Below are 27,830 nucleotides of genomic sequence, written 5' to 3' on the forward strand. Positions count from 1 at the left end.
AGCAGAGACATTACTTTGCCAACAAAGGTCCATCTAGTCAAGGCTATGGTTTTTCCAGTGGTCATGTATGGATGTGAGAGTTGGACTGTGAAGAAAGCTGAGCGCCGAAGAATTGATGCTTTTGAACTGTGGTGTTGGAGAAGACTCCTGAGAGTCCCTTGGACTGCAAGGAGATCCAACCAGTCCATCCTAAAGGAGATCAGTCTTGGGTGTTCATTGGAAGGACTGATGCTGAAGCTGAAACTCCAATACTTTGCCACCTTATGCGAAAAGTTGATTCATTGGAAAAGACCCTGATGCTGGGAGGGATTGGGGGCAGGAGGAGAAGGGGACAACATAGGATGAGATGGCTGGATGGCATCACCGACTCAATGGACATAAGTTTGGGTATACTCTGGGAGTTGGTGATGGACAGGGAGGCCTGGCATACTGCGATTCATGGGGTCACAAAGAGTCAGACACAACTCAGCAACTGAACTGAACTGAAGATTTTTGTTTATTAATAATGCTAATGAATTATTTAATTTATTCTGGTATATAATACTTTGTAAATAACAATATCAATAGTTAATAGAAATATGATTACTGAAAGCAGATTTTGTTTTGGAGTTCCTTTTCTTCCTTAGACTATATACTTACAATGGATATACAATCAAATTATTTCTTTTTTCTGGCCACCCCCTGCAGTGTGTGGGATTTTAGTTCCCCCAAACCAGGGATTAAATGCTGGGCCCTTAGCAGTGAGAACATGGACTTCTAACTACTGAACTACCAGCGAATCCCCAAATACTGTGATTTAAAGTCACTTGAAATAATCCTCCAGTTTGTAAATAAGCCACCAACTTCATACTTGGTTAGATTGATTTGTTTCATTTTGCTTTTGATTGGCAGATATTTTTTCCACCTTGATTTAATTCATTTGTATAATACATAATACAGTTACATGTTTCTACAGTCAAATGATACAACAAATACATTCAAAGAAGACTGGCTAGACCATATTCCTTTCCCTCACAGGTAATTTAAAAAATTTGTTTTGGTTTATGCTTCCATTGTTTGTTTGTTTGTTTAATCATGGTGAGATATTACAAACATTAAATGTACTATTTTAACCTTTTAAAAATCCTGAAATATAGGTGATTTACAATATTATAGAAGTTTTAGGTGTACAATGTAGAGATTCAATATTTTTATAGATTATACTTCATTTAAAGTTATTATAAAAATAAAATAATAAAGTTATTATAAAATATTATATCAACTGTGTTGTTTTTGTCGTTCAGTTGCCCAGCCATGTCTGACTCTTTGTGACCCCATGGACTGCAGCATGCCAGGCCTCCCTGTCCCTCACCATCTCTCAGAGTTTTCATATTCATAGCATCGGGTGATGCTGTCCAGCCATCTTTTTCTCTGATGCCCTCTTCTCCTTCTGCCTTTAATCTTTCCCAGCATCGGGGACTTTTCCAATGAGTCATCTATTCACATCAGATGACCAAAATACTGGAGCTTCAGCTTCAGCATCAGTCCTTCTAGTGAATATTCAGGGTTGATCTCCCTTAGGATTGACTGGTTTGATATCCTTGCTGTCCAAGGGACTTTGAGGAGTCCTCCAGCACCACAGTTTGAAGTCATCAATTCTTTGGCATTCAACTACACTTCACTAAAAATAAAAGTTATTATGAAATAATGGCTATGTTTCTCTGTGCTATACAATATATCCCTGTTGCTTACATTTTAACCTATTTTAAATGTCCAGTTGAAGTTGTAGCATTAAGTACATTCACATTGTTGTGCAACCATCACCACTGTTCATCATTTCAAACCAGATGAAATAGTGTATCCTTTAAACAATAACTTCCCATTATATGCTCCCCCCATGCCCTGGGAACTCCTATTCTATTTTCTGTCTCTATGAATTTGACCATTCTAGTTATCTCATAAGTGGAATGAGACAATATTTGCTTTAAAAAAAATTATTTTTGGCTGTGCTGGGTTTTCATTGCTGCATTTGGGCTTTCTCTAGTTGTAGTGAGTGGGAGCTACTCTTCGTGTGGCTTCTCATTGCAGTGGCTTCTCTTGTTGTAGATCACCGTCTCTAGGCAAGTGGGCTTCAGTAGTTGCAGCTCTCTGGCTCTAGAGCTCCAGCTCAGCAGTTGTGGCACACGGGCTTAGTTGCTCCGTGGCATGTGGGATCCTCCTGGGCTCAAACCTGTGTTCCCTGCATTAACAGGTGGATTCTTATTCACTGTGCCACCAGGAAAGTACCAATATTTGTTTTTTTAACTCAATGATTTTTGTATTTGTTCCTATTTTATCTTACACTTTACTCTTCTAGCGAATGACCATTGTACATCTACCATGTATCATATTTTGCTATATGCTGGGAATGTAAATTAAACGCTGACATTTGATCTCATTTCCACACTAGTTTTTTATCTGAATGAGCAAAACCTTTTACTTTTGTGCATCAGATCTGTTTCCATTAGCTTTAGTTAAAACTGCTGAGCAGAAGTCCCCTCTTGGTCCAGTAGCTAAGACTCTGCGCTTGCAATACAGGGAACCCAGGGTTCGATCCCTGATGAGGGAACTAGATCCCACATGCTTCAACTATGAATCCACTAAAGATCCCCCATGCAATTAAAGATCCCACATCCACATCGAAGACTGGAGATCTCACAACTAAAACCCAGCACAGCCAGATAAATATTAAAAAAAAAAAAAAAAAAACTGCTAAGGAATACTGAATTGACTTTCAAATTAGTTGATCTATTTTTATTTCTATTAACTTACATTAAACTGATTATAGCACTACAATACAATTCACCCTTTAGTTTGCAGTGCCAAAGAAAAAAATAGATTAAATAGGTAGTTAATACCAGAAAATCATTTCATCGTCACTGGGTATTATCCCAGAACAAGGTAACACGATGGCACAAGACAACTTGCTGTTCCTGGGTTCTTAGCCTTTTCGTCAGTTGGACTGGCAGCTGACCTCTGTTGCTGAAGTCCTTAGTCCAAAACTTTCTTTCACCATGTTGGTTGTCGCCTACAATTACACTATTAGAATTCTGTCTTCTGAAGTTATTGGCTCATATTAAAATAAGAAAATCCTCTGAGAGTTAAAGTTCAGGTATATAATAGAGTGAATAAATGTATCAGGCTGTTCCGATGTGATATTCAGCTGAAAATAAGTTTGGAGAGAAGAAAGTAAAGAACGAGGTCTAGTATAGTAGGAAACTGCTTGGAGAGAACAGACATCTTTTTAGAACCCAGGGCAGAGAAAGTGTGATGGCACGAGACACTTGCCAAGGAGATGAGGCACAGGAAAATCGGCTTATAAGCCCCACGATGCATTTGGAGTAGTCACTATTTTATCTGTTGAGTTGCATGAGACCAGCAGTCAACCAGATTTTAGTTGTGCATTAGATATAAATTCTCAAAGAACTAGGAATTTAACTATTATGCTTGTCAAAACTTAAGAGTAGCATGGATGTTATCTAATGGTATTCTTCACCTTTTTAAAAAATCAGCTTTTAAAGTTGAAGTACAGTTGATTTACATCTAATGATAATTTTTAGATATGTATTTTATATTTTGTAATATACTAGGACAATTTAAAATTAAAAAGCAAGTTGCTGTGTAAAATATGTATAAACTACAGTCAATAGTTATTCTTTCTTCTCAATGTACTGAATAGATGAAAAATTTCTGAACACCTGAATAGAAAACACAAGACTGAGCTCATTTAAGACAGGGAATACTTTATTCAAACCCATCGGAGAAACGGATAGCTTGGGTCTGTAACAAAGCATCATGTTTTAAAGCATAGGTCAGTAATTGTATATGAGCGTATACACTGCAACATACAAATTAACTGATCAGACCACAACTTTTCAATGTTTGAAACAGAATAAGCTTCCCTGTAAAAGCAGCACCTTTGTGACATTTTAACTTTAGTATTCCTCTCCTTCTTCTTCTCCTTCTCCTTCCACAGAATCCACACCAACCTCCTCATAATCCTTCTCAAGGGCAGCCATGTCCTCACGGGCCTCAGAAAACTCTCCTTCCTCCATGCCCTCACCCACGTACCAGTGAACAAAGGCACGCTTGGCATACATCAGGTCAAACTTGTGGTCCAGGCGAGCCCAGGCCTCAGCAATGGCTGTGGTGTTGCTTAGCATGCACACAGCTCGCTGTACTTTGGCCAGGTCGCCACCAGGTACCACAGTGGGAGGCTGGTAGTTAATGCCAACCTTGAAGCCAGTGGGGCACCAGTCCACAAACTGGATGGTACGCTTGGTCTTGATGGTGGCAATGGCAGCATTGACATCTTTGGGAACCACGTCACCACGGTACAACAGGCAGCAGGCCATGTATTTACCATGGCGAGGGTCACATTTCACCATCTGGTTGGCTGGCTCAAAGCAAGCATTGGTGATCTCTGCTACAGAAAGCTGTTCATGGTAGGCTTTCTCAGCAGAGATGACAGGGGCGTATGTGGCCAGAGGGAAGTGGATGCGGGGATAGGGCACCAGGTTGGTCTGGAACTCTGTCAGATCCACATTCAGGGCGCCATCAAACCTCAGGGAAGCAGTGATGGAGGACACAATTTGACCTATCAGCCTATTCAGGTTAGTATATGTTGGGCGCTCAATGTCGAGGTTTCTACGACAGATGTCATAGATGGCCTCATTGTCTACCATGAAGGCACAATCAGAGTGCTCCAGGGTGGTGTGGGTGGTGAGGATGGAGTTGTAGGGCTCAACGACAGCTGTGGAAACCTGGGGGGCTGGGTAAATGGAGAACTCCAGCTTGGACTTCTTGCCATAATCGACTGAGAGGCGTTCCATCAGCAGGGAGGTGAACCCAGAACCAGTTCCCCCACCAAAGCTGTGGAAAACCAAGAAGCCCTGAAGACCTGTGCACTGGTCAGCCTGAAAAAAGAGGAATAGAAAAAACATAGTTATTGCTCTTTGTGATGTCATCATAGTAAAGATTTTCACTTTTCACATTAATTCCAAAGAATGAGATTGCATTTGGACAGAAACTTTTAAAATGTAGACCTTTCTTAAACTACTCAGCATTTCTTTATTAAAAATATCTTCGTGAATATTTATCAAATGACATCAAATAGTACATATTTTAATTGAACTTTAAAACTATAAAGGAATAATTAACCTTACTCTTTATTGCATTTCAGTTGTTTTTGAAAAAAAAAGAGCATATTTCAAATCTCTCAGGTTCATTAATTTACTTTATTCTTTTTTTTTTTAATTTACTTTATTCTTGAGAATAAATGTACCAGTTTCCGAATTCGGTCCAAGACGAGGTCAATGATCTCCTTGCCAATGGTGTAGTGACCCCGGGCATAGTTATTGGCGGCATCTTCTTTGCCTGTGATGAGCTGCTCAGGGTGGAAGAGCTGGCGGTAGGTGCCAGTGCGAACCTCATCTGGAAAAGGAAAATGAAGCAGCCACCCATCATTAACAACCCACACAAGTCTGCTCCACCCCAGGCTATCAGTGGAGCCCACAGGACACACCTCCTGTCCCAGACCCCCAGGATTCTCACTGAAGCTACTGAGGTCAACTCACCAATGACTGTGGGTTCCAGGTCTACAAACACTGCCCTGGGCACATGCTTGCCAGCCCCTGTCTCACTGAAGAAGGTGTTGAAGGAGTCGTCTCCTCCCCCAATAGTCTTGTCACTTGGCATCTGGCCATCGGGCTGAATGCCGTGTTCCAGGCAGTAGAGCTCCCAGCAGGCATTGCCGATCTGGACACCAGCCTGGCCAACGTGGATGGAGATGCACTCACGCTGTGGGAAGGAAAAGAGAAAAATTGTCAAATTAGTTATATTAGCATTTTCAATTTTCAATAAATTTCCAAACAATTTCTAGTAATATACAAGTATTCTTCAAATTTATTTAAGGTCATATCCCTAACATAATAGAAACAGTTAAAGAAAAGCACTTGCTACAAATGCTGCAGATGGGTGTGGTCTGAATAATAAGGCTGCACAGTTAAGCACATGGTGCAAGCCAATTGTTCCAACAGCCATACTCGAATAGATTTTTCATATTTAAAAAAGTCAAGCACAAAATTTTTGTAAAATGAATTAAATTCAATCACTAGTTAATTGGAATCATTATTACTGCCTCCTTCACCTTTAAAGATGAACATTTTTTCTGATAGGACTTGGTATTTCTATATGGACATTGTACTGCAGATGAGGCTAGAAGCCACACCCTTCTGCAGTCTATCTGCAGAATCCATCAGTATTAGGGGACAGAAGCTAAACAAGGACTGTCTCTTGCATTGCTGCATTTGCTGTGCCTGGTGCCAGCCTGTACTATCTGCTACATTATTTAACAGAGCAAGCTCTATTTCCAGCAACTGCCTACATGATCTCATTGTGCTATCTGCCAGTTTTCCTCTTCTGACCCAGCCTGGGACCATATGCCTAAATTGAAATGAATTAAAGAAGATGCACTAGAACAAAAGACAGCTACACAAGAGTGTAAGTCTTCTTTGCAGCATTTTCATTATTTAAAAAAGTTTTCCCAGAATCTTCTCCACTGCAAAAAACTGAAAAGTTATTAGTATCTTTAAAACAACAGTTCCTAAACTAGAAATAAATAGAACATGAAAAGCTACCAAGCTTAAAGCCCAGTGAAAGAATAATGAAATATTTATATAAAACAACAAAATAATGTTTTCATTCTGAAATTTCGTACCCACCACAGAATACTCATACTCATTACATTCAGTAGAGTGTCCCCTCCGTAGCCTTTACGGTACAACTTCCTTTGTCTGTCCATTGTCTAGTCACTGACAAACGGGGGCTGGGCGGCGCGGGGCGGGGAGCGGGGAAGGGCGTTTCCCTGGGTCCTCCACATTAGAGCACCCTGGCTCACAAAATCGGCTTTTTCTCTCGCTGAATGTGCGATCGAGACAGACACACACAGGAGTCAGCCAGGGCGGGGCGGCCCCAGACCAGACATTAAAGGGCTTGTCATGTGAATTGTGACTTCGCTCCTCAAGGGAAAAAAAAAAAAATTAATCTAAGTTTTGACAGTGAATGAAAAACCTTTTACCGCCTACGGTTCTGCAAAGATGAAAGGCTTGTTAAAAGTCTTTCTGACAGAGGAGGCTTAGTGAGGACGAACCCCGCCCAGCGGCTCCAAGGCCAGAGAAGCAGAAACAAACAACTCCGCCCCTGCGCCGCCTCGACGCCGGCCGCCACAGAAACTAACCATTTTCCCTGTTAATACATGGGTGTCTTTCTAAAACACCAACGAACTGGCGAGGGATCCTTTTTTTTTTAATACTAACCTCAGGCTCCGCTTTGTCCCTTTCCTTCTCTCCCCGAGTCTTCTTCCCAGCTACACCCACCGACCCACGTCTTTTCGGTCGACGACGCCTCTCCCTGTCCCCGGGGAACAACGCGAGGAAAGGCCTCTCCGAGTCACACGACTATCGTGCGCACACGGGGGCCGAGCAGGCGACGCCAAGACCGCCCTGCCTGCTCCAGCCCCTTTCGTGACCGACAGATGGGCTGCTGCATGCGGCTGCCAGGGGCTCGGATAACAAAACCTCCCTAGGCGCCGCCTTTGTTCCCCCTCACGGCTCAGCCGCGCCCTGGACTCAGTCGTGGCGGGGCTCCTGCACCCCGCACTGCGGCGGGGAGCCCGGCCGCAGACAAAGCTAAACCTCGCAAATAAAGTGTAAAGCTACTCTTACCCAAACGAGTTGTAAAGGACAAAGGTTTTAAGATTTTCCAAGGAGACCCTGGGGAGGCTGAACCCACCCAGCGTCACAAAGAGCCGGAGGAGACACTCTTACCATAGTTGCTGTTTTGCGGCTGCCGAGCAGATGGCGGAGAGAAGAGGTTGTTACTTCTTACAGCGCGACTCTTAGGCGGTCGATGTAAGAGAACCTGCGGCACATGGGCGTCTGCGGCTCCCTATATACAACTCGGTCACCATGGGGATGGGCTGGGGCCTTTTCCTGTTGGTCCAGACCCCTCAATCTGCCCAGAGGAGCCACGACAGAAGAGTGGTGATTGGTGCATGCGACATGGGATGAGGTAATCTCTCCCCCACCCCTTTTCCCCTAGCATCCATAGACTGCTTGCATCCTTCAGACAAAGAGACCGAGCAAAACAGTCAGCCGAGCATCCATTACGGGGTGGGGTTGGGAAGGGGTGGGGGGAGGGAGAGAAAGAGAACTGGAGTTGGGTGATTTTATATTGTTTAAACCTCAAACTGCAGTTAAAATCATCAATGTAAAGACTTTCCTCCCAACATTTAATCGCAGAACTTGAGATGAAATATTTTAATGGAAAATTACTTTCAGCTTCTCCCTCAAAGTGTACTAAACCCACATTCGGTGAAGATTCAGTATCTCTAATGCTTTAAAAATAAAGTAGAAGAGAAGATGGGAATGATGCTTAAAATGGCTTGGGTAAATGTGTTTTTTTTTTAATTAAAAAACTATTCAATAACCATCCAAAATGGTTTCTCAGGTTCAAGTAATTTTTTTTCAGACCTTCTTTTGCCACCCTCTCCCTAAAAGCTAAACAAAAACAGTAGATGAAAAGAACAATCATACTAACTATGGAAGCACACAAATAGTTCTAACATGAAGATAATTCAGATCTAATGAACATACCATACTTACTCTACTAGAAATATTCCAGAAGTCTATGTTAATATATTTTATGTCGTGTATTGTTCCTTAAAATGAATCATCTTTTCTAATATAGAATTGAGAAAATACAAGGAGAGAGAATTATGTTTAGACGCTAGTACTACCTGTGCATGCAGTTATATTGTGCATTGTTCTGTCTTCTGGAAAGAGAAAAATTACTGGGACACCACATTAGAAAGGAAGAGAGTTGTATAGTGTAAAAAAGAAGACCATTTTGTAATATTGTCTCCTCCCATGGACAGCTGTGTAGATGTCACCTCAATAACTGCATTTTTTTTTTTTAATGTAAATCTTATGTGAATTCAGTAAATTCTCCTCCTCTAAGATTGGGCTTCTAACTGTGGGAATTGTAGCCAGCCTCATACAGCTGCTATTCAATTAGAGACTCTGGTGGTTGCTCAATTGCCTCTTGGGACAAAAGGCTTTGCTTAAGGAAGTGGACTGCAGTAACATTCTTTTGCTACTCAGAAAGCTTCCATTATCAACAAAGATGTACAATGCAGAATATGACTCTGGACTGGGTACATTTGACGTTGCTAATGAAATTTCAGAGGTAAAGAAGTTTGCTGTGGCCCCCGAAGTTGGCAGATGATTTTTCCTTTTGGTTTTTAGCAAGAGATTTTCAGGATCTGCAGCACCATTTATAGTGCTCTGCAGAATCCATTCATTCCTGCTGGGCTGGCAGGCAGTGCTTTGGCGTGGGAGGGAGGGACTTGAGACAGCTGCTGCAGGTTGTGGTGTGACAGTGGCAGCCATGGATTTTTCTAGGCTGCCAGCCCCAGCTCTGCTTTACTTGTTCAAATTTGCTGCAGTAGTGTTCTCTAGGAAAAAACAAGACCCGACACAAATAGTTTTACCTATTTCTTGCATATTTTATAGGAAAAATAGTCTTTATTATCTTATCTTTATACACCCTTTTTGCAAATAGAAGTATATTTCAGTAAAGAGACACAGGATTAAGGATGACTTGAAGCTTTTTTTTGAACCCAGAGATACACTTAACAAAAATAGGAATTAAATGTCATAGGGAAGTATAAGGATTAATAAGTAGCTCATTGAAAATACTTCTTTCAAAAATTTAATAATGAAATAAATCACACACTTTTGGACCATGATACAGTATAAAAATCTCCTTTTTTGGAATGAGAGACACTGTTTTGAATTTGATTTTCTTTACAGTATAGAAGAAATATGTCATTTCCTCAACAGCCTCCGTTCTTTATGCAATTTACAGAGGATTCAATAAAAGAGGGGTGGGTTCATGCAATTGATTCTTTGTAATTCTATCTCAGAACCATTCATGAAATGTGGCTTTTTTTCCCCCTCTCCTTGGCCATAAGTAACAGTAAGATCTAGGTCAGAAATCAAATATATGAACACCATTAATCTTAAATATATAAATGGAAGATGAGGGGAAATAATAATCTATTATTTTTGTTCCTCATTATCTGGCTTAATAGCATGCAAACTATGGGAAACAAAAAAAAACCATTTTTTTACTAGATCATTTTTTATATTTACTGTCAACTTTAACTTACATCAGCATGCATGTATAAATATTCTACTAATGTATTATTTCTTGTCGACAGTAAAATTAGCATAAAACATTTTTCTTTCATAGTATTTTTGGAATTTAAATTATTTATTTGATGGTCTGTATCTTTCCTCTATTACAATGTGAATCCGAGTCCTTGACAAATTGCCTAGCATATGGTAGACATTATATACATGTTTGTTGAATTAAATGAATGATTTCTTTCTGTGCATATTTTCATTAACTTTTCATGGTTAGTAGTTTAGAGGTATTTAATAAACCATTTTCCTTTTTTATTTCATAAGCATTTACTCACTGTCTACAATAAGCCTTGGATCATCCTATATATCTTAGAGAATTCAGAGGTAGTAGAAAGGTCTCTTTTCTCTAGATTCTTCCAATTAAAGAAATAAAACAAGTACATGTATATAAGTTTGAGAATGGCATGTGTTTCTGTGTGTGTATGGGGAGGAGACTTGTAGAATCCATTGAATGGCCCCAAATATCATAACTTCTATAGGAAACAAGGGAGTTATTTATCACTTCTTTTTCCTACATTTTTTTTTTCTTTTCTACTTCTCACCTCCTATTTAACCCTAAATACATTTCAGTCTGGATTCTGCTCCCACCACTCCTTGAAACCAAATGCCCTCTCTGTTGCTAAATCCACTGGACACTTTTGGGTTCCTGTTGACCTGTGATAAGCTTTCTCACAGTTGACTGTTATCTGTTTCTTGAGACACTTTGTGTACCTTTGGCTTCAAAATTCTCTTATTTTCTGGGTTTCCCTCCTACATTTTTTTGTTTCTTCTCAGTTTCTGATTCTTCTTCTTTTAATCTTTAAATATTGGAACTCCTCAAGGTTTGGTCCTAGACTTTTTCCTCATTTTATACTGTGGATCCTACTCTGGTGGATGGTAAGTGTGTTCATTCCCAAGACTGCAGATCCTTTCTGTGCGCAGATGACTTCTTGACATCTCCTTTTAGATCCTGATCTTATAGTAAACTTCCAGTCTCTAGCCAGGTTTCTCACATATATACCAAATTGAACTAGTTCAGTTCAATTCAGTCGCTCAGTCATGTCCAACTCTTTGTGACCCCACGAATCGCAGCATGCCAGGCCTCCCTATCCATCACCAAATCCCGGAGTTCACTCAAACTCATGTCCATTGAGTCGGTGATACCATCCAGCCATCTCATCCTCTGTCGTGCCCTTCTCCTCCTGCCCCTAATCCCTCCCAGCATCAGGGTCTTTTCCAGTGAGTCAACTCTTTGCATAAGGTGGCCAAAGTATTGGAGTTTCAGCTTTAGGATCAGTCCTTCCAATGAACATTCAGGACTGATCTCCTTTAGGATGGACTGGTTGGATCTCCTTACAGTCCAAGGACTCTCAAGAGTCTTCTCTAACACCACAGTTCAAAAGCATCAATTCTTTGGCGCTCAGCTTTCTTCACAGTCCAACTCTCCCATCCATACATGACCACAGGAAAAACCATAGTCCAGTCAAAGCCTTGACTGGATGGACCTTTGTTGGCAAAGTAATGTCTCTGCTTTTGAATATGCTATCTAGGTTGGTCATAACTTTCCTTCCAAGGAGCAAGCGTCTTTTAATTTCATGGCTGCAGTCACCATCTGCAGTGATTTTGGAGCCCAAAAAAATAAAGTCTAACACTGTTTCCACTGTTTCCCCATCTATTTCCCATGAAGTGATGGGACCAGATGCCGTGATCTTCATTTTCTGAATGTTGAGCTTTAAGCCAACTTTTTCACTCTCCACTTTCACTTTGCTCTCCCATCCATACATGACCACTGGAAAAACCATAGTCCAGTCAAAGCCTTGACTGGATGGACCTTTGTTGGCAAAGTAATGTCTCTGCTTTTGAATATGCTATCTAGGTTGGTCATAACTTTCCTTCCAAGGAGCAAGCGTCTTTTAATTTCATGGCTGCAGTCACCATCTGCAGTGATTTTGGAGCCCAAAAAAATAAAGTCTAACACTGTTTCCACTGTTTCCCCATCTATTTCCCATGAAGTGATGGGACCAGATGCCGTGATCTTCATTTTCTGAATGTTGAGCTTTAAGCCAACTTTTTCACTCTCCACTTTCACTTTGATCAAGAAGCTTTTTAGTTCCTCTTCCCTTTCTGCCATAAGGGTGGTGTCATCTGCATATCTGAGGTTATTTATATTTCTCCCAGCAATCTTGATTCCAGCTTGTGTTTCTTCCAGTCCAGCGTTTCCCTCCCATCAGATCAGATCAGTTGCTCAGTCATGTCCGACTCTTTGCGACTCCATGAATCGCAGCACGCCAGGCCTCCCTGTCCATCACCAACTCCCAGAGTTCACTGAGACTCACGTCCATCGAGTCAGTGATGCCATCCAGCCATCTCATCCTCTGTCGTCCCCTTCTCTTGTCCCCAATCCCTCCCAGCATCAGAGTCTTTTCCAATGAGTCAACTCTTCGCATGAGGTGGCCAAAGTACTGGAGTTTCAGCTTCAGCAACATTCCTTCCAAAGAGATCCCAGGGCTGATCTCCTTCAGAATGGACTGGTTGGATCTCCTTGCAGTCCAAGGGACTCTCAAGAGTCTTCTCCAACACCACAGTTCAAAAGCATCAATTCTTAAGCACTCAGCCTTCTTCACAGTCCAACTCTCACATCCATACATGACCACAGGAAAAACCATACCTTGACTAGATGGACCTTTGTTGGCAAAGTAATGTCTCTGCTTTTGAATTATGCTATCTAGGTTGGTCATAACTTTCCTTCCAAGGAGTAAGCATCTTTTAATTTCATGGCTGCAGTCACCATCTGTAGTGATTTTGGAGCCCAGAAAAATAAAGTCTGACACTGTCTCCACTGTTTCCCCATCTATTTCCCATGAAGTGGTGGGACCAGATGCCATGATCTTCATTTTCTGAATGTTGAGCTTTAAGCCAACTTTTTCACTCTCCACTTTCACTTTCATCAAGAGGCTTTTGAGTTCCTCTTCACTTTCTGCCATAAGGGTGGTGTCATCTGCATATCTGAGGTTATTTATATTTCTCCCAGCAATCTTGATTCCAGCTTGTGTTTCTTCCAGTCCAGTGTTTCTCATGATGTACTCTGCATATAAGTTAAATAAACAGGGTGACAATATACAGCCTTGATGAACTCCTTTTCCTATTTGGAACTAGTCTGTTGTTCCATGTCCAGTTCTAACTGTTGCTTCCTGACCTGCATACAGATTTCTCAAGAGGCAGGTCAGGTGGTCTGGTATTCCCATCTCTTTCAGAATTTTCCACAGTTTATTGTGATCCACACAGTCAAAGGCTTTGGCATAGTCAATAAAGCAGATATAGATGTTTTTCTGAAACTCTGTTGCTTTTTCCATGATCCAGCGGCTGTTGGCAATTTGATCTCTGGTTCCTGTGCCTTTCTAAAACCGGCTTGAACATCAGAAAGTTCACGGTTCACATATTGCTGAAGCCTGGCTTGGAGACTTTTGAGCATTACTTTACTAGCGTGTGAGATGAGTGCAATTGTGCGATAGTTTGAGCATTCTTTGGCATTGCCTTTCTTTGGGATTGGAATGAAAACTGACATTTTCCAGTCCTGTGGCCACTGCTGAGTTTTCCAAATTTGCTGGCATATTGACTGCAGCACTTTCACAGGATCATCTTTCAGGATTTGGAATAGCTCAACTGGAATTCCATCACCTGCACTAGCTTTGTTCATAGTGATGCTTTCTAAGGCCCACTTGACTTCACATTTCAGGATGTCTGGCTCTAGGTGAGTGATCACACCATCGTGATTATCTGGGTCGTGAAGATCTTTTTTGTACAGTTCTTCTGTGTATTCTTGCCACCTCGTCTTAATATCTTCTGCTTCTGTTAGGTCCATACCATTTCTGTCTTTATCGAGCTCATCTTTGCATGAAATGTTCCTTTGGTATCTCTGATTTTCTTGAAGAGATCCCTAGTCTTTCCCATTCTGTTGTTTTCCTCTATTTCTTTGCATTGGTCGCTGAAGAAGGCTTTCTTATCTCTTCTTGCTATTCTTTGGAACTCTGCATTCAGATGCTTATATCTTTCCTTTTCTCCTTTGCTTTTTGCTTCTCTTCTTTTCACAGCTATTTGTAAGGCCTCCCCAGACAGCCATTTTGCTTTTTTGCATTTCTTTTCTATGGGAATGGTCTTGATCCCTGTCTCCTGTACAATGTCACAAACCTCATTCCATAGATCATCAGGCACTCTATCTATCAGATCTAGGCCCTTAAATCTATTTCTCACTTCCACTGTATAATCATAGGGGATTTAATTTAGGTCATACCTGAATGGTCTAGTGGTTTTCCCTACTTTCTTCAATTTAAGTCTGAATTTGGCAATAAGGAGTTCATGGTCTGAGCCACAGTCAGCTCCTGGTCTTGTTTTTGCTGACTGTATAGAGCTTCTCCATCTTTGGCTGCAAAGAATATAATCAATCTGATTTCAGTGTTGACCATCTGGTGATGTCCATGTATAGAGTCTTCTCTTGTGTTGTTGGAAAAGGGTGTTTGTTATGACCAATGCATTTTCTTGGCAAAACTCTATTAGTCTTTGCCCTGCTTCATTCCGTATTCCAAGGCCAAATTTGCCTGTTACTCCAGGTGTTTCTTGACTGCCTACTTTTGCATTCCAGTCCCCAATTATGAAAAGGACATCTTTTTTGGGTGTTAGTTCTAAAAGGTCTTGTAGGTCTTCATAGAACCATTCAACTTCAGCTTCTTCAGCGTTACTGGTTGGGGCATAGACTTGGATTACTGTGATATTTGCCTTGGAAACGAACAGAGATCATTCTGTCGTTTTTGAGATTGCACCCAAGTACTGCATTTCGGACTCTTTTGTTGACCATGATGGCCACTACGTTTCTTCTGAGGGATTCCTGCCCGCAGTAGTAGATATAATGGTCATCTGAGTTAAATTCACCCATTCCAGTCCATTTCAGTTCGCTGATTCCTAGAATGTCGACATTCACTCTTGCCATCTCTTGTTTGACCACTTCCAGTTTGCCTTGATTCATGGACCTGACATTCCAGGTTCCTATGCAATATTGCTCTTTACAGCATCGGACCTTGCTTCTATCACTAGTCACATCCATAGCTGGGTATTGTTTTTGCTTTGGCTCCATCCCTTCATTCTTTCTGGAGTTATTTCTCCACTGATCTCCAGTAGCATATTGGGCACCTACTGACCTGGGGAGTTTCTCTTTCAGTATCCTATCATTTTGCCTTTTCATACTGTTCATGGGGTTCTCAAGGCAAGAATACTGAAGTGGTTTGCCATTCCCTTCTCCAGTGGATCACATTCTGTCAAATCTCTCCACCATGACCCACCCATCTTGGGTTGCCCCACGGGCATGGCTTAGTTTCATTGAGTTAAACAAGGCTGTGGTCCTAGTGTGATTAGATTGACTAGTTTTCTCTAAGTATGGTTTCAGTGTGTTTGCCCTCGTATGTCCTCTTGCAACACCTACCATCTTACTTGGGTTTCTCTTACCTTGGGCGTGGGGTATCTCCTCACGGCTGGTCCAGCAAAGCGCAGCCATTGCTCCTTACCTTGGACGAGCGGTATCTCCTCACCGCCGCCCTTCCTTACCTTCAATGTGGGATAGCTCCTCTAGGCCCTCCTGCGCCCGCCCGCGCAGCCCCTGGCTTCTTGGACGTGGGGTTGCTCCTCCCCGCCGCCGCCCTTGGCCTCAGGCTTGGGGCATGGGGTATCTCCTCCCGGCCGCCGCCCCTGACCTCGGACGCGGGGTAACTCCTCTCGTCGCCACCCCTGGCCTCGGGCCTGGGTTGCTCCTCCCGGCCGCTGCCCCTGACCTCGGACACGGGGTAGCTCCTCTCGACCGTTCCTGCACCGTCGCAGTCTGGTACTCTCGGCCGTTGCCCCTGACCTGGACGTGGGGTAACTCCTCTTGGCCGCCGCCCTTCGGGCATGGGGTCCTCCCGGCTTCTGCCCCTGACCTCGGATGTGGGGTGGCTCCTCTCGGCCGCGCTATGGCGCGCCTGGCGCAGCCACCTGCGCCTATAGAATAAGTTAAATCCTGGTAAGTCTATCTCCTAGATATGTCTCAAATATTATTCTTTTCTCTGCATCTCTATTGCCTCCACTCTAATAAGCATATCATCTCTTGCCCAGACAACCTCAGTGCCCTTCTAGATTTCCTCTACATTCACTCCTATTGCTGTCTAGTTCCATCTCCACACAACAGCTGGAGTGGTCTTCTTGTGATACATATCACTGATAATGTCACGTGTACAGTTGTAGTCTGTTAACATACTACACCTATGTAGTATGTTAACAGTACAAACTCATGAGTTCATAAAGATATCCCTATCTTTATGCAAAAGGAAAAAAAAGATAAAAGTGAACTAAAAATAATGTTATCTTTGCACCATTGGAGATAACGAGGACACCAACTCCATTCTCTATACATTGGCATATAGTCAAAGAATTGAGCATTTGTCTTGCATTGCCTGTATTTCAAGGTAACCAGATGATCCTCATTAACTAGAGAAAATCATTCTTTATATCATTTACAATGCCAGCTTGTAAATATATAATAGAGTTAGAATAATCACCCTTTACATCCTCTAGCAAAATAGTTTGTTCAGGAAAAGAGTATCAGTAGATGAAAAATAAAATATTGATGGGGAGTGTTTTAATAGAAGTATAGGCCGTTGCCATCTGAACTCCTTAGTCAATCATAGCATTACTAACAGTGAGACAGTCACACCTTGTGAACCTAAAATGTGGTCCCATAGGAAGTACACAGCACCACTGGTGAAGTGATCTATCAGAAGCAATTGTGCTGAATCTAATTAAGCCTTTAGAGCCCACTTCTGTTTATAGGAAATATAGGAGCTACAGGAACAAGTCAGTTGATAACTCAAGAAGGAAAACATAGACAACTGCAGAGTGTAGGACATTCTACAGGACAAATTATCTTGTTTTTGCAACAAATCAATGGTGGAATGGGTGGAAAAGGTGAGAAAGGGGGACAGCTCTAGATTAGAAGAGTTTTTGGAGGCTAACTACTAAATATAACAACAGATGTTTGGATCCTGATTCAAATAAACCAAATGTAAAACATGATGGAGATAACCAGGGAATATGGACTAGTTATTATATAATAGCAACAAATTATTATTAATTTTATTAAGTGTGATAATGGTAGTATGATTATGCAATAAATTTTCTATAACTTTTAGAGATGCATGCAGAAGAGTAGTAGGTTAAATACATAAGGTCTAAGATTTGCTTTAAAATACTTCAGCAAATAAAAAGGAAAAGCATGATAGATAAGAGATTGTAGCAAAAATCTTGATAGGTACTGAATTTTAGTAAGGGGTATAAGGAGTTCATTATATTTTTCTCTACTTTTGCATACATTTGAAAATTTCTTAAAAGATTTCTAAAGAATATATAAAAAGAGGAAATTATGGATGCTGAAAACAAATTTTATCTATATTTATTCTTTACTGCTTTGAATGGAAAATTACAGAAATTTCAGAGAGGAAAAAGTCTTTATATTATGATCTATGGTTTATCATGGAAACCTTTTTTTGGAATAGTGGCTTTTAACTGAATGGGATAGTAGTAGAGTGAGTACTTAAATAATATTTAAGGAAAATAATATTAGCAAAGACATAATATGATGATGATATGGGACCTATATAAGGGAGGGCAAATAAATTTACTTGATTAGGGCATGCAAGAGAATTGTGGGTGATGTGTTATATAGGGAGAGTGGAGCTAGTTAATGAAGCATTTTGAACCCCAGTCTGAAGAAGGAGTTTGGGTTGAGTTCACACACATGGACAACGTGAAGCTTTTGTATTCTCATAGAAAGGAATGAAGGGAAGGGAACAACATTTCTGTAAAATTAATCTGACAGGTTAGTGGAGTAGGGAAAGAGATTGCAGATAAGTGGGCCAATAAGAAGGTTATTGTAATAATCTAAGCAGAACGTGTTAAACCATTGTAATCATCATGGGAATGGGTAGAAAGGAATAGTAGAAGAGACCACCCAAAGGATGAATCCTGGTGATGATTGATTGGACATGAGGTAGAAAGGAAAGAGTCAACATTAACCCTTGAAGTTTTCAACTTGGAGAAGAGAATGAAATGCTAGTTGTGCTCTTTACAGAAACGGGGAAGTTGAAAAGGAATGCCTGTTTAAGTAGGAAATGTGTTTGTGTATGTTTTTAAAATATTTATCTATTTTATTTTGGTTGAGCCAAGTCTTAGTTATGTAATGCAGGATCTTGTAGTTGCAGCATGTGGGATCTAGTTCCCTGAGCAGGGATCCAACCTGGGTCCTCTGCTTTGGGAGCACAGAGTCTTAGCCTCTGGACCACCAGGGACATCCCTGTATATGTGTTTTGAGGAGGGCGTTGAGGGTGCGTGTGTACTCAGTCACTTCAGTTGTGTCTGACTCTTTGTGACCCCATGGACTGTAGACTGCCAGACTCCTCTGTCGATGGGATTTTCCAGGCAAGAATACTGGAATGGATTGCCATGCCCTCCTCCAGGGGATATTCCTGGCCCAGGGATTGAACCCACCTCTCCTGAGTCTTCTGTATTGCAAGTGGATTCTTTACTGCTGAGTCACTGGGAAAGCCTATTGAGGGCAGGACCCATCAGTCAATGTGATCTTACAAGTTGAATGTTACTGTTTAAGGTGGTAGGTGAATCAAGTGGAGAAATCATAGAGGCCACAGGGAATCTGCAGTTGGCACTGCTCAGGGAAAGGTCAGCATTAGAGGGGTGACAATGTATATTTGGGTACTCTTGCCTGGAGAATCCCATGGACGGAGGGGCCTGGTAGGCTGCAGTCCATGGGGTCGCTAGGAGTTGGATATGACTGAGCGACTTCACTTTCACATTTCACTTTCATGCATTGGAGAAGGAAATGGCAACCCACTCCAGTATTCTTGCCTGGAGAATCCCAGGGACAGAGGACCTGTTGGGCTGCCGTCTATGGGGTTGTACAGAGTCGGACACGACTGACTCAACTTAGCAGCAGAAGCAATGTATATTTGGAACCTAATGACAACAGTATTATGTGCCAGCAGTATGGTATAAGTAGAATTCTCCAAGTGTAACCCAGAATTTCAAGTTATGCTGCTAAACAGGCAACACAATTCAGGTACAGTTATATTCACCAGGTGAAAAGACTTCCTTTTTTATTCTTTGATATGAGAACTTTTTATTGAAGAATAACATACATACATAAATTTTCATCATGTCTGAGTCTTTGCAACCCGGTGGTCTGTCCATGGAATTCTCCAGGCAAGAATACTGCAGTGGGTTGCCATCCCTTCTCCAGGGGATCTTCCCAACTTGAGGACTGAACACGGGTCTCCTGCATTGCAGGCGGATTCTTTACATTGTTTTCATTTCTATGTAATGCCCCATTGTATGATTATACCATAACTTACTTCTATTATACCATAATTCACATTTATTTCCCAATGTTAATGGATATCTGCTTAGTTTCCAATTTTTTTGCTAATACAAATGGCGTTGCTATTAGCATTCTTGTACACATGTTTGGGTGAATATATTTACAAATTTTTGCTGCTGTATACCTAGGAATGGAATTGTAGGGTGATAATATATGTTCACTTTAGTAGAAAAACGCTAATTTTTCCAGAGTGGTTGTGATTATGTACATTCCCACCAGCAGTATGGGAGAGTTAGTCCTCATCCTGTTTCACTGTAGCCATTTAGTGAGAGTTTATCATGTATCTATCACATAATGGATTGGAAACATTTGAGATGAAAGACAAGGAGACTAATTTGTAGCTCATACCATAAAGAATCTACCTGCAATGCAGGAGATCTCAGTTTGATCCCTTGGTTGGGAAGATCCCCTGGAGAGAAGGGTATGGCAACCCACTCGTGTATTCTTGCCTGGAGAATCCCATGGACAGAGGAGCCTGGCGGGCTGCAGCCCATGGGGTCACAAAGAGTTGGACATGACTGAGCGACTAACACTTTCACTTGGAATCATCCAGGCTTTAGGATGAAAGCCATGGGGATAGAAGGAATGATCTGCATTGCAAGAAAAGTGATACATGTGAGGTTGACTTACCAAATTTGGGAATAGACTTAAATTAAAAACAGTAAAGGACTTTGAGAGAAAGAAGTGTCAGAAAAGGAAACACTGATGCAGTGGCCAAGAAGGAGAAAAAGCTGGACATTGATGTTACAGAGACAAAGGAAGGACCACATCAGGATAGAGTGCTGAGTAGCCTCAAATACTGGATTTGGCTACCAGGAAATGAGTATATAGCAAGGGCTTGATACAAAAGACAAAACGTGCTTTCTGGCCAGAGTTCAAGGTCCTGAGGATGGAAACTATGTTGAGTGCTGTGAGAGAGGTCAGTGCAGGAGCTTTCAGACACAAAGAAGTGTGTCACATTTCCCCACTTCATCCTGCTGTGGTGTGCCCTGTCTCACACCAGGTCATCACTGCCTCTGCATCCTTTGTGAAATGAAAATACCTGTCACCTCATGCTGCCTCCCTCATGCAGGTTAAAAAAAATTTATTTTTTTTTTTCTATTTCTTTTTTTTTCTCATTTTAATTATGTTTTTATTAGGCTTAGAGACATCTTGGTGTGCCGCATAAACTTTTTGTGTGGTGTGTGTGTGACTCAAACTTTCATTTATTTATTTATTTTTTACTTTACAAACTATTTCTTTATTATTTTTGGCTGTGCTGAATCTTCATTGTGGTGCGCAGAGTTCTCATTGCATTGGTTTCCTTGTTGCAGAGCACAGGCTCTAGATGCTCAGGCTTCAGTGGTTGTGATACATTTGCTCAGTAGTTGTGGCACATGAGCTTAGTTGCCCCACAACATGTGGGATCTTCCCAGACCAAGGACAGAACCCATGTCCCTTGAACTGACAGGCAGATTCCTAAACTCCTGGACCACCAGGGAAGTCCTCCTCAGGCAAATTTGACTGTAAATGGAGAAATTCAAACAAGTACGTTTCCCTTAAATTCTACAACAAAAACACACCTCAAATTTTAATTTAAGCAAGGAGATGAACATGATTATGCTGACATGTTGAATTTACATTTATCTTTATTTTCAGGTTCAGCACTGATCAATATATTGAATGAATTGACTCTTACTAAGTATGGCCTTTAACGGAATATCTACTGCATCCCCCTTGGCCAGATCTTAATGTTAAAAGTTTAGGTAAGAATATGACCCCACATCTGAATTCAGAATTTTATTGAAAGCTTAACATTCACCTTTTCAACCTCTTGTCAACAAATGCACTATTACTAAATAATAGTTTTTTCTGGATAACAATGGTAAGAATTATCTGTGGTGATTCTGGTAACTGAGTTTCGTCTATTTTGGGGAGGACTTTTGTGTGTATGGCAGAGATAAATAAATATTAATGAATTTCTGTTCCAGAAGTAAAACTTATAACATAATAACATAATAAGTACATGTACTCCATAATATGAAAAATATACCTCTGGTATTGTAATGCAGTGCTTTGAGGTCACTCACTGATGTTCAGTTATTTACTGAACCATTTTTTTAAACATAATATTTATGTACTGAGATACAAATTTTAATTTGTAATTTTGCTGTGGTACCTTGAAGAGGTGGTTTCCCCACATCTACGAATGAAATCTGACATTTGGAAAAAGGGACAAAACTTGGAAGAGGCTCAAAGGCATCCTGAGAAGAGAAGGAGAAGGAAGTATAAAAGACAGTGGATAATCTCAGTTTTCCATGAAACACAATTTATAATTTAGTTGCATTTCATTAACCCCAATTACATATGCTCACAAGAATGCACATTGAACTGCCTCAGTCCTGCCCCTCCTTTCATTCAAAGCAGATGGAAATTAGGTGGCAGACTGGGAACGTTGCCATGGTGTACTGGCTTCAGGGATTTAATAGCAATCAAAAGAAGCTCCAGGGTCCCTTCCCCCAGTCATCCAAGTGTGTGTTTCTCTTTTCCTCTCAAGTCCTTGTCTTAATTAACTCCATGTAATGGATAAATCAGGATGAGATTGATTTACTAGTGAGAAAAATTTTTTACTGCCTCCATAAGTGTTTATAGATGCATTGATATTGTTAGAAGTAAAATACTGATGAATTATAACTGGTTCATTTTTATGTAGAGCTAGCCACACAGAGAGTAAGAATTTATTTTTTAAGTATTAAAAAATAAGTATTATTTTTAAGTAATATTTTTTAAGTATTGTACAATATGCCCCCAACTTTGAGATTTATTTTTCTTATTTGTTTTTATCCCCCTGGATAATATGCAGGCATCTCAAATTCAATATATCTAAATGAAATTAATTATTTTTCTCCATTATCCTCCTCAGTATTCTATACTCTCAATTGTTCCATATTCTCAATATCAAGTTCATTGTCACCATCCTTCCAGTTGATCAAATTAGTTGAAAATAATAATAACCTCATATAATATCTACTATGTGTCAGGCTCTGTCCTTAGCACTTTATGTATGTTATTAACTGATTTAAGTTAATCCAAACTAATCACTAAATTCTGTCAATTATATTTCAAAATTGTCTTAATATTTGCAGAATGAAGAAATGACTGATTTAAAACTTGACCAATTTTATTAGCCAAGGGGCCTAGTTCAAAGGGAGGATGTGGCAGAATATTTAGGACTTGGTCTTTGAATTTTCCTCTTTAAGCATTACATGTATAAATCCAAGAGCGAGAATAGTAGAAGCTAACCCTTTGTAGCATATGGAAATCATCCCCTGCATCAGTGTTTCCTGATGTTCTGAAGTAACTAGGGTGCTAGTTCCTGAACTGAAGAATCTGATGCAGCAGGTCTAATTCAATAAATAATAACCTCTTATAATTAATAATTTACCATTTGAAACTAAAGGGTTTTAATGCTTTGCGGTAGTGTGATTCAGTTCTTTCTAAATTTTGATAGCTCCTGGATAAATTGACAGAGAATTACTCTTCAGACAGTTAATCCTGAAAAACACAATCCTCAATGATGTCCAGCTGAAAAAGGTTTTGGGAAACATTTCCCCATCTTCCTTTAGATTTAAAAAGCAATTATACATATGCAGAAGAGAGGAAAGGCTACATTTTTCTTCATCTGATCAGCCTGAAAGATCATTTCTCCATTCCCCTTAAACACTGATTATGCATGTGTTGAAGAGAAAGGATTAGAAAATGCTGCAGGTTTGGGGGTTTTTTCATCTGCTTATAAGAACAGCAATCTTTTATTCTTGTATGTAGATTATAAGATGTAGAGATATACTCAAGATATCATGGCCTTAAATAAGATCCTCCTCATGGTAAGAGTATCTCTGCATTTTGTATATTTTAGTAAATGAGCCCAGGATTAATATTTTTAAATGATTTCAATATTTTTAGGTATGTAAGAGAGACTTCATTCTCACCCTTCATGTTACTAAGCAACGTATTATACAGTTGCTAGGAGACAGGCTGGCAAGCTTTGGGGTAGTTCAGTTTTCCCTTATCACCTTGCAAACCACATGATTATACACTAGAGAGTTTTACAGCCTTAGAGAAAAGAAAGAAAAGTTAATGGCCCATGGAAAGGATGGAAAAAGAGATCAGGATGAAGAAACAGAATAAAGAAAACAGCAAGGTATTTGAGAAGAATATGTGAACTTGGCTGAGGAAGGCTATTATGCAATTTCCTTGAATGAGTCATGAAAAAACCTTAAATTGCTCATATTCTTTGTCTTTCTATCTTTTCTAAAAACAAATGAGACAGTAAACTGGAGAAGAAGATCTTTCAAATATTATTCCTGAATATTTTCAGAAAGGTGGATATCAATTGTAACTCTTACAGAAGACTGACAGTTACAAACACATTAAACAAGTCATACATTATTTAAAATTCCAAAGTCAGATATACAACACTATTTCCTTCCATTTCTCCCTCAAAATAGTAAAAAAAAAAAAAAAAAAAAAGATAATACTGAGAGGGAGATTATAATATAAATATTCTTAGACAAACTTAGAAACAAGGTGGTCATTTAGGCTCCTGGCGGTATATATTTCTGTACAGAATTAAACAGATCTAATATAAAGAGGGGAAAGAAGAAGCTATTGTGCTCTACTTTGAGGACTCTGTTGTATCTGAAATAAGAAACCAGGCTCTAGGTTTCATTGTGCGCATGTGAAAGGTTGAGTCTTTGTGTCTCTGTGGTATTTACTGTTGCTGGCAACCAGGAAGCTCCCTAGCGATTGTTGCTAGGTCCTCAGTGCCTCTGTTTGCCTGAAACCTCAATCAATGCCAAAAAGACCAGAGATAGAAATCATTGCACAGATTCCAGTGCCTGTTGTCCCCAGTGATCCTGCTGCAAACAGTCCCTCTTGTGTTCAGTGAAAATCAGTATAAAATGGAGACCTCACACAAAGAATTCATCCTCAGCTTCCTCTTCATGACTGCTAGTGCTCTCAGTGCAGAGCACTAAAGCACACTGGGGCATGGTTTAATTAAAATACGTTTATATTCTGGTGTCACCAGCTTTGACTAAATATGTAATGAAGAGACTGAGACAGGGAATGCAGACAAGAATGATTTTGATAGATTTAGGTGACTTCCTGCTCTGAGGTAGGATGGTCCCTTTAATGTTTGCTGACAGTATGACACCGTAGTGCCCACAGAAGCCGTGGTACAAACGATGGCACCATTCTAAATCGAAATCTGGAAGATTCTGACAAAGATCCATGCCAGCTATATTCAGCATCTTGTAAGAATGTGTGTGTGTATCTGAATCACTTTGCTGTACACCTGAAACATTGTAAATCAACTATACTTTAATTAAAACAAAAAAAGATCCATGTCAGCATCATCCCCAGAATAACTGACATCTTCTCTTGAAATTAACCATCAGCTCTTAGATGAACCTCACAGTCAATACATCCGACTTGCTCAAGGCATCCTGTACAGATGCAGGCTTTAAATTTTCTTTTCCGTGCAACTCCTGCCCAGTCATAGACAGTTTTAGCTCTGAATTTACCTGGAAACAATTATAAATCTGGGGTGAGATTTATTATGATGCTAAGACATAGTATCTACTTAAATAGTATTGTGTCTACTACATCAGGCATCTAGCTTCCAAAAGTAGGACTGAGATTTATTTATTATTGTTATTAGTACTAATTTTTGAGCACCTAATCAAGGCTAAGTACTTGATATGTATTATCTAACTTAATCCTTAAAGTAATTCTAAGAGGTAGATACAGTTATATTCCCTTTTTTCCTCAGTTGAGGAAGCTGAAGTTCAGAAAAATTAAATAATATGTTCAAGGTCTCTCACAGCTAATAAATGGCAAAATGATAATTCACACCGGGACCTATTCTGCTCCAGTGTTTGGCTCTGAACTACTGTTCTATGTTTTCATTTAATAGCGAATGCTTTTTTTAATGGGAATAAATTGTGGTGGTTCAGTTGATAAAGAATTCGCCTGCAATGCGGTCGACCTGGTTTGATCCCTGGGTTGGGAAGATCCCCTGGAGAAGGGCATGGCAACCCACCCCAGTATTCTGGCCTGGAGAATCCCATGGACAGAGGAGCCTGGTGGGCTGCAGTCCATGGGATCACAAAGAGTTGGACGTGACTGAGCAACTAAGCACAGCCCAGCACATCATTGTGTCAGGGTGAAGGATGTAGGCTCTGGAATTCTTCTGTCCCCTTGTAGGGTAGTTGAAACTCGAATGTCTGCTCCCTCTGTGGTTGGCTTTGTCATAATGGCTCTTCCAGGACAGTCCTCCAGAACCCTGAACTTCTCTATCCTTGCATTTCCCCACATCTAGGTTATTCAATATGTAATAACACCTAGAGGGATCTTTCGATGGATGGTTCAGAGGGAGCTCTGCAGTCCTAGTCCAGTTAAGCTGCCGGTTCTTTTTCAGTGTGAGGCAGACTTGCCCCTACAGCCTTCCTGCATTCATCTGATTGCGTATTCTCATTTCCTTATCTAATAAGAACAGGAGATCATTTTTAGGGGCTGTTTGGTCTGAATTCTAATTTAGAAAAGAAAACTTTTCAAAAGAACAATCTGGAGAGCTGTAACATTTTACATTATTCAAAGAGTGGTTCAGTGTCTTGGAGTCACATTGTCTCCATTATTCACATTCCAGAATAAATATTTCCTTTCTCTTTGCAGGACCAAGGAGTCCATTGATTTGATACTTCAAAACAAAGAAACATTTGATGATTTAAAAATATTTTATCTAAAAAACCTTTCATTCTTCCATAGGCAAAAAGGCATGAAACAGTTACGTGCAGGTGGTGGTGTCTGCTTGTAAAGGCTCATGAGAACTGACTGTATACACCTGTTCCCACAGTTCTGCATTCAGTGATTCACATTGGTAGCTTGAAATTGGTCATAAGGGAACCATTTATATCATGGAAATCGGCCAGCACTACAAATCAGGGCTTTTTTCCCACTCTGAGAGCTAGTTGTTAAACATTTACTAGAAAACCACTAAGAGAAGTTCTCAAAGAGCAGTGCATCAGCTGTTCAACTTCGGTGAAACCTAGCAATCCTTGTGTTACTGGCATTATGTTGCTGGACTTCCCCTATATTGTATAAATGAAGGAAGTCCTCAACTCAGTGATGTGCACAGTACAGGTTTTAAGTGAGGGCATACAGCTTGTGCCCTTCAATCACAATACTTGGTAGAGGAAATTCCATGGCAGTCCAGTGGTTAGGACTCCCGCTTTCACCGCGATGGCTGAGTTCAGTCCCTGATTGGGGAACTAAGATCCCACAAGCTGTGCAGTGTGGCCAAAAAAAGAAAAGGGCTTCCCTGGTGGTCCTGTGGTTAGAAATCCACCTGCCAATGCAAGGGACGCAGATTCAATCTCTGCTCTGGGAAGATTCTGAGATGATTGCCCAGAGAGTCTTTATTGAAATCTATAAATGACAGGCCTAGTCTATAGATGATTGGCCCATGTGTGAGAAGCCTATGACCTGACTTAAAATGGTACATGTTAGAAACATGGAATTTTAAAATCCTGATTTCCATTACTAAATGATGTGAGAATATTTATAATAATGGCTAACATTTCTTAATTTATTACTCTGTGCCAGATTCTGTTCTAGATGCTTTTTGTATTAACTCATTTATTCCTCTTTATAACTCTGACAGAGAGAGAGTATAAGTATGCCTGCCCATTTACAGATGACCGAACTGAGACACAAAATATTTATAAGTTGCTGAAAGTCACCAAGTTAATATTAGAGCCAGAGTTCAAACCCAAGAAGTCTGAGTTCTAATCCTTTATAGGCCTTCTGGTATGTTTTTTATGTTAGATATAGATCAAGATTAACATTTAGGTTTAAAAGAACATATGGAATACACTAGTTCAGTGTTTTCAACCTTTGACCATCAATCCATTGTAAAAAATACATTTTGCATTCATATTATATATCCAAAACAGAATAATATGCTTGCTATGCATAATATCATCTAGTGTTTTCTACCTAAAATTCTATTCTACTTCACTTTTTGAATGCTGGTCACAATTCACTAAATTGATTTC

The 27,830-nt window shown here is 40.3% G+C and overlaps 1 protein-coding gene and 1 non-coding gene across 2 annotated transcripts in view; one reads left to right on the forward strand and one right to left on the reverse strand.

Annotated features, from left to right (window-relative positions):
• Window positions 1–3,741: 3,741 nt before the first annotated feature.
• Window positions 3,742–7,986, reverse strand: LOC138987928 (tubulin alpha-1A chain). Its single transcript, XM_070370712.1, has 4 exons — window positions 7,845–7,986; window positions 5,595–5,817; window positions 5,303–5,451; window positions 3,742–4,934 (listed from the first exon to the last, which is right to left on the reverse strand). Exons 1-4 carry the CDS (start codon window positions 7,845–7,847, stop codon window positions 3,954–3,956), a joined length of 1,356 nt encoding a protein of 451 aa, XP_070226813.1. The 5' UTR covers window positions 7,848–7,986; the 3' UTR covers window positions 3,742–3,953.
• The window catches only part of LOC102270382 (tubulin alpha-1C chain), a 91,384-nt gene continuing 71,501 nt past the window's right edge, over window positions 7,948–27,830 (forward strand). Inside the window, exon 1 of the transcript XR_011464231.1 lies at window positions 7,948–8,088. This is a non-coding gene — a transcript (tubulin alpha-1C chain). The remainder of the gene's footprint in view (window positions 8,089–27,830) is intronic.

The sequence above is a fragment of the Bos mutus genome, chromosome 5, assembly GCF_027580195.1.
Source record: "Bos mutus isolate GX-2022 chromosome 5, NWIPB_WYAK_1.1, whole genome shotgun sequence".
Lineage (NCBI taxonomy): Eukaryota > Metazoa > Chordata > Mammalia > Artiodactyla > Bovidae > Bos > Bos mutus.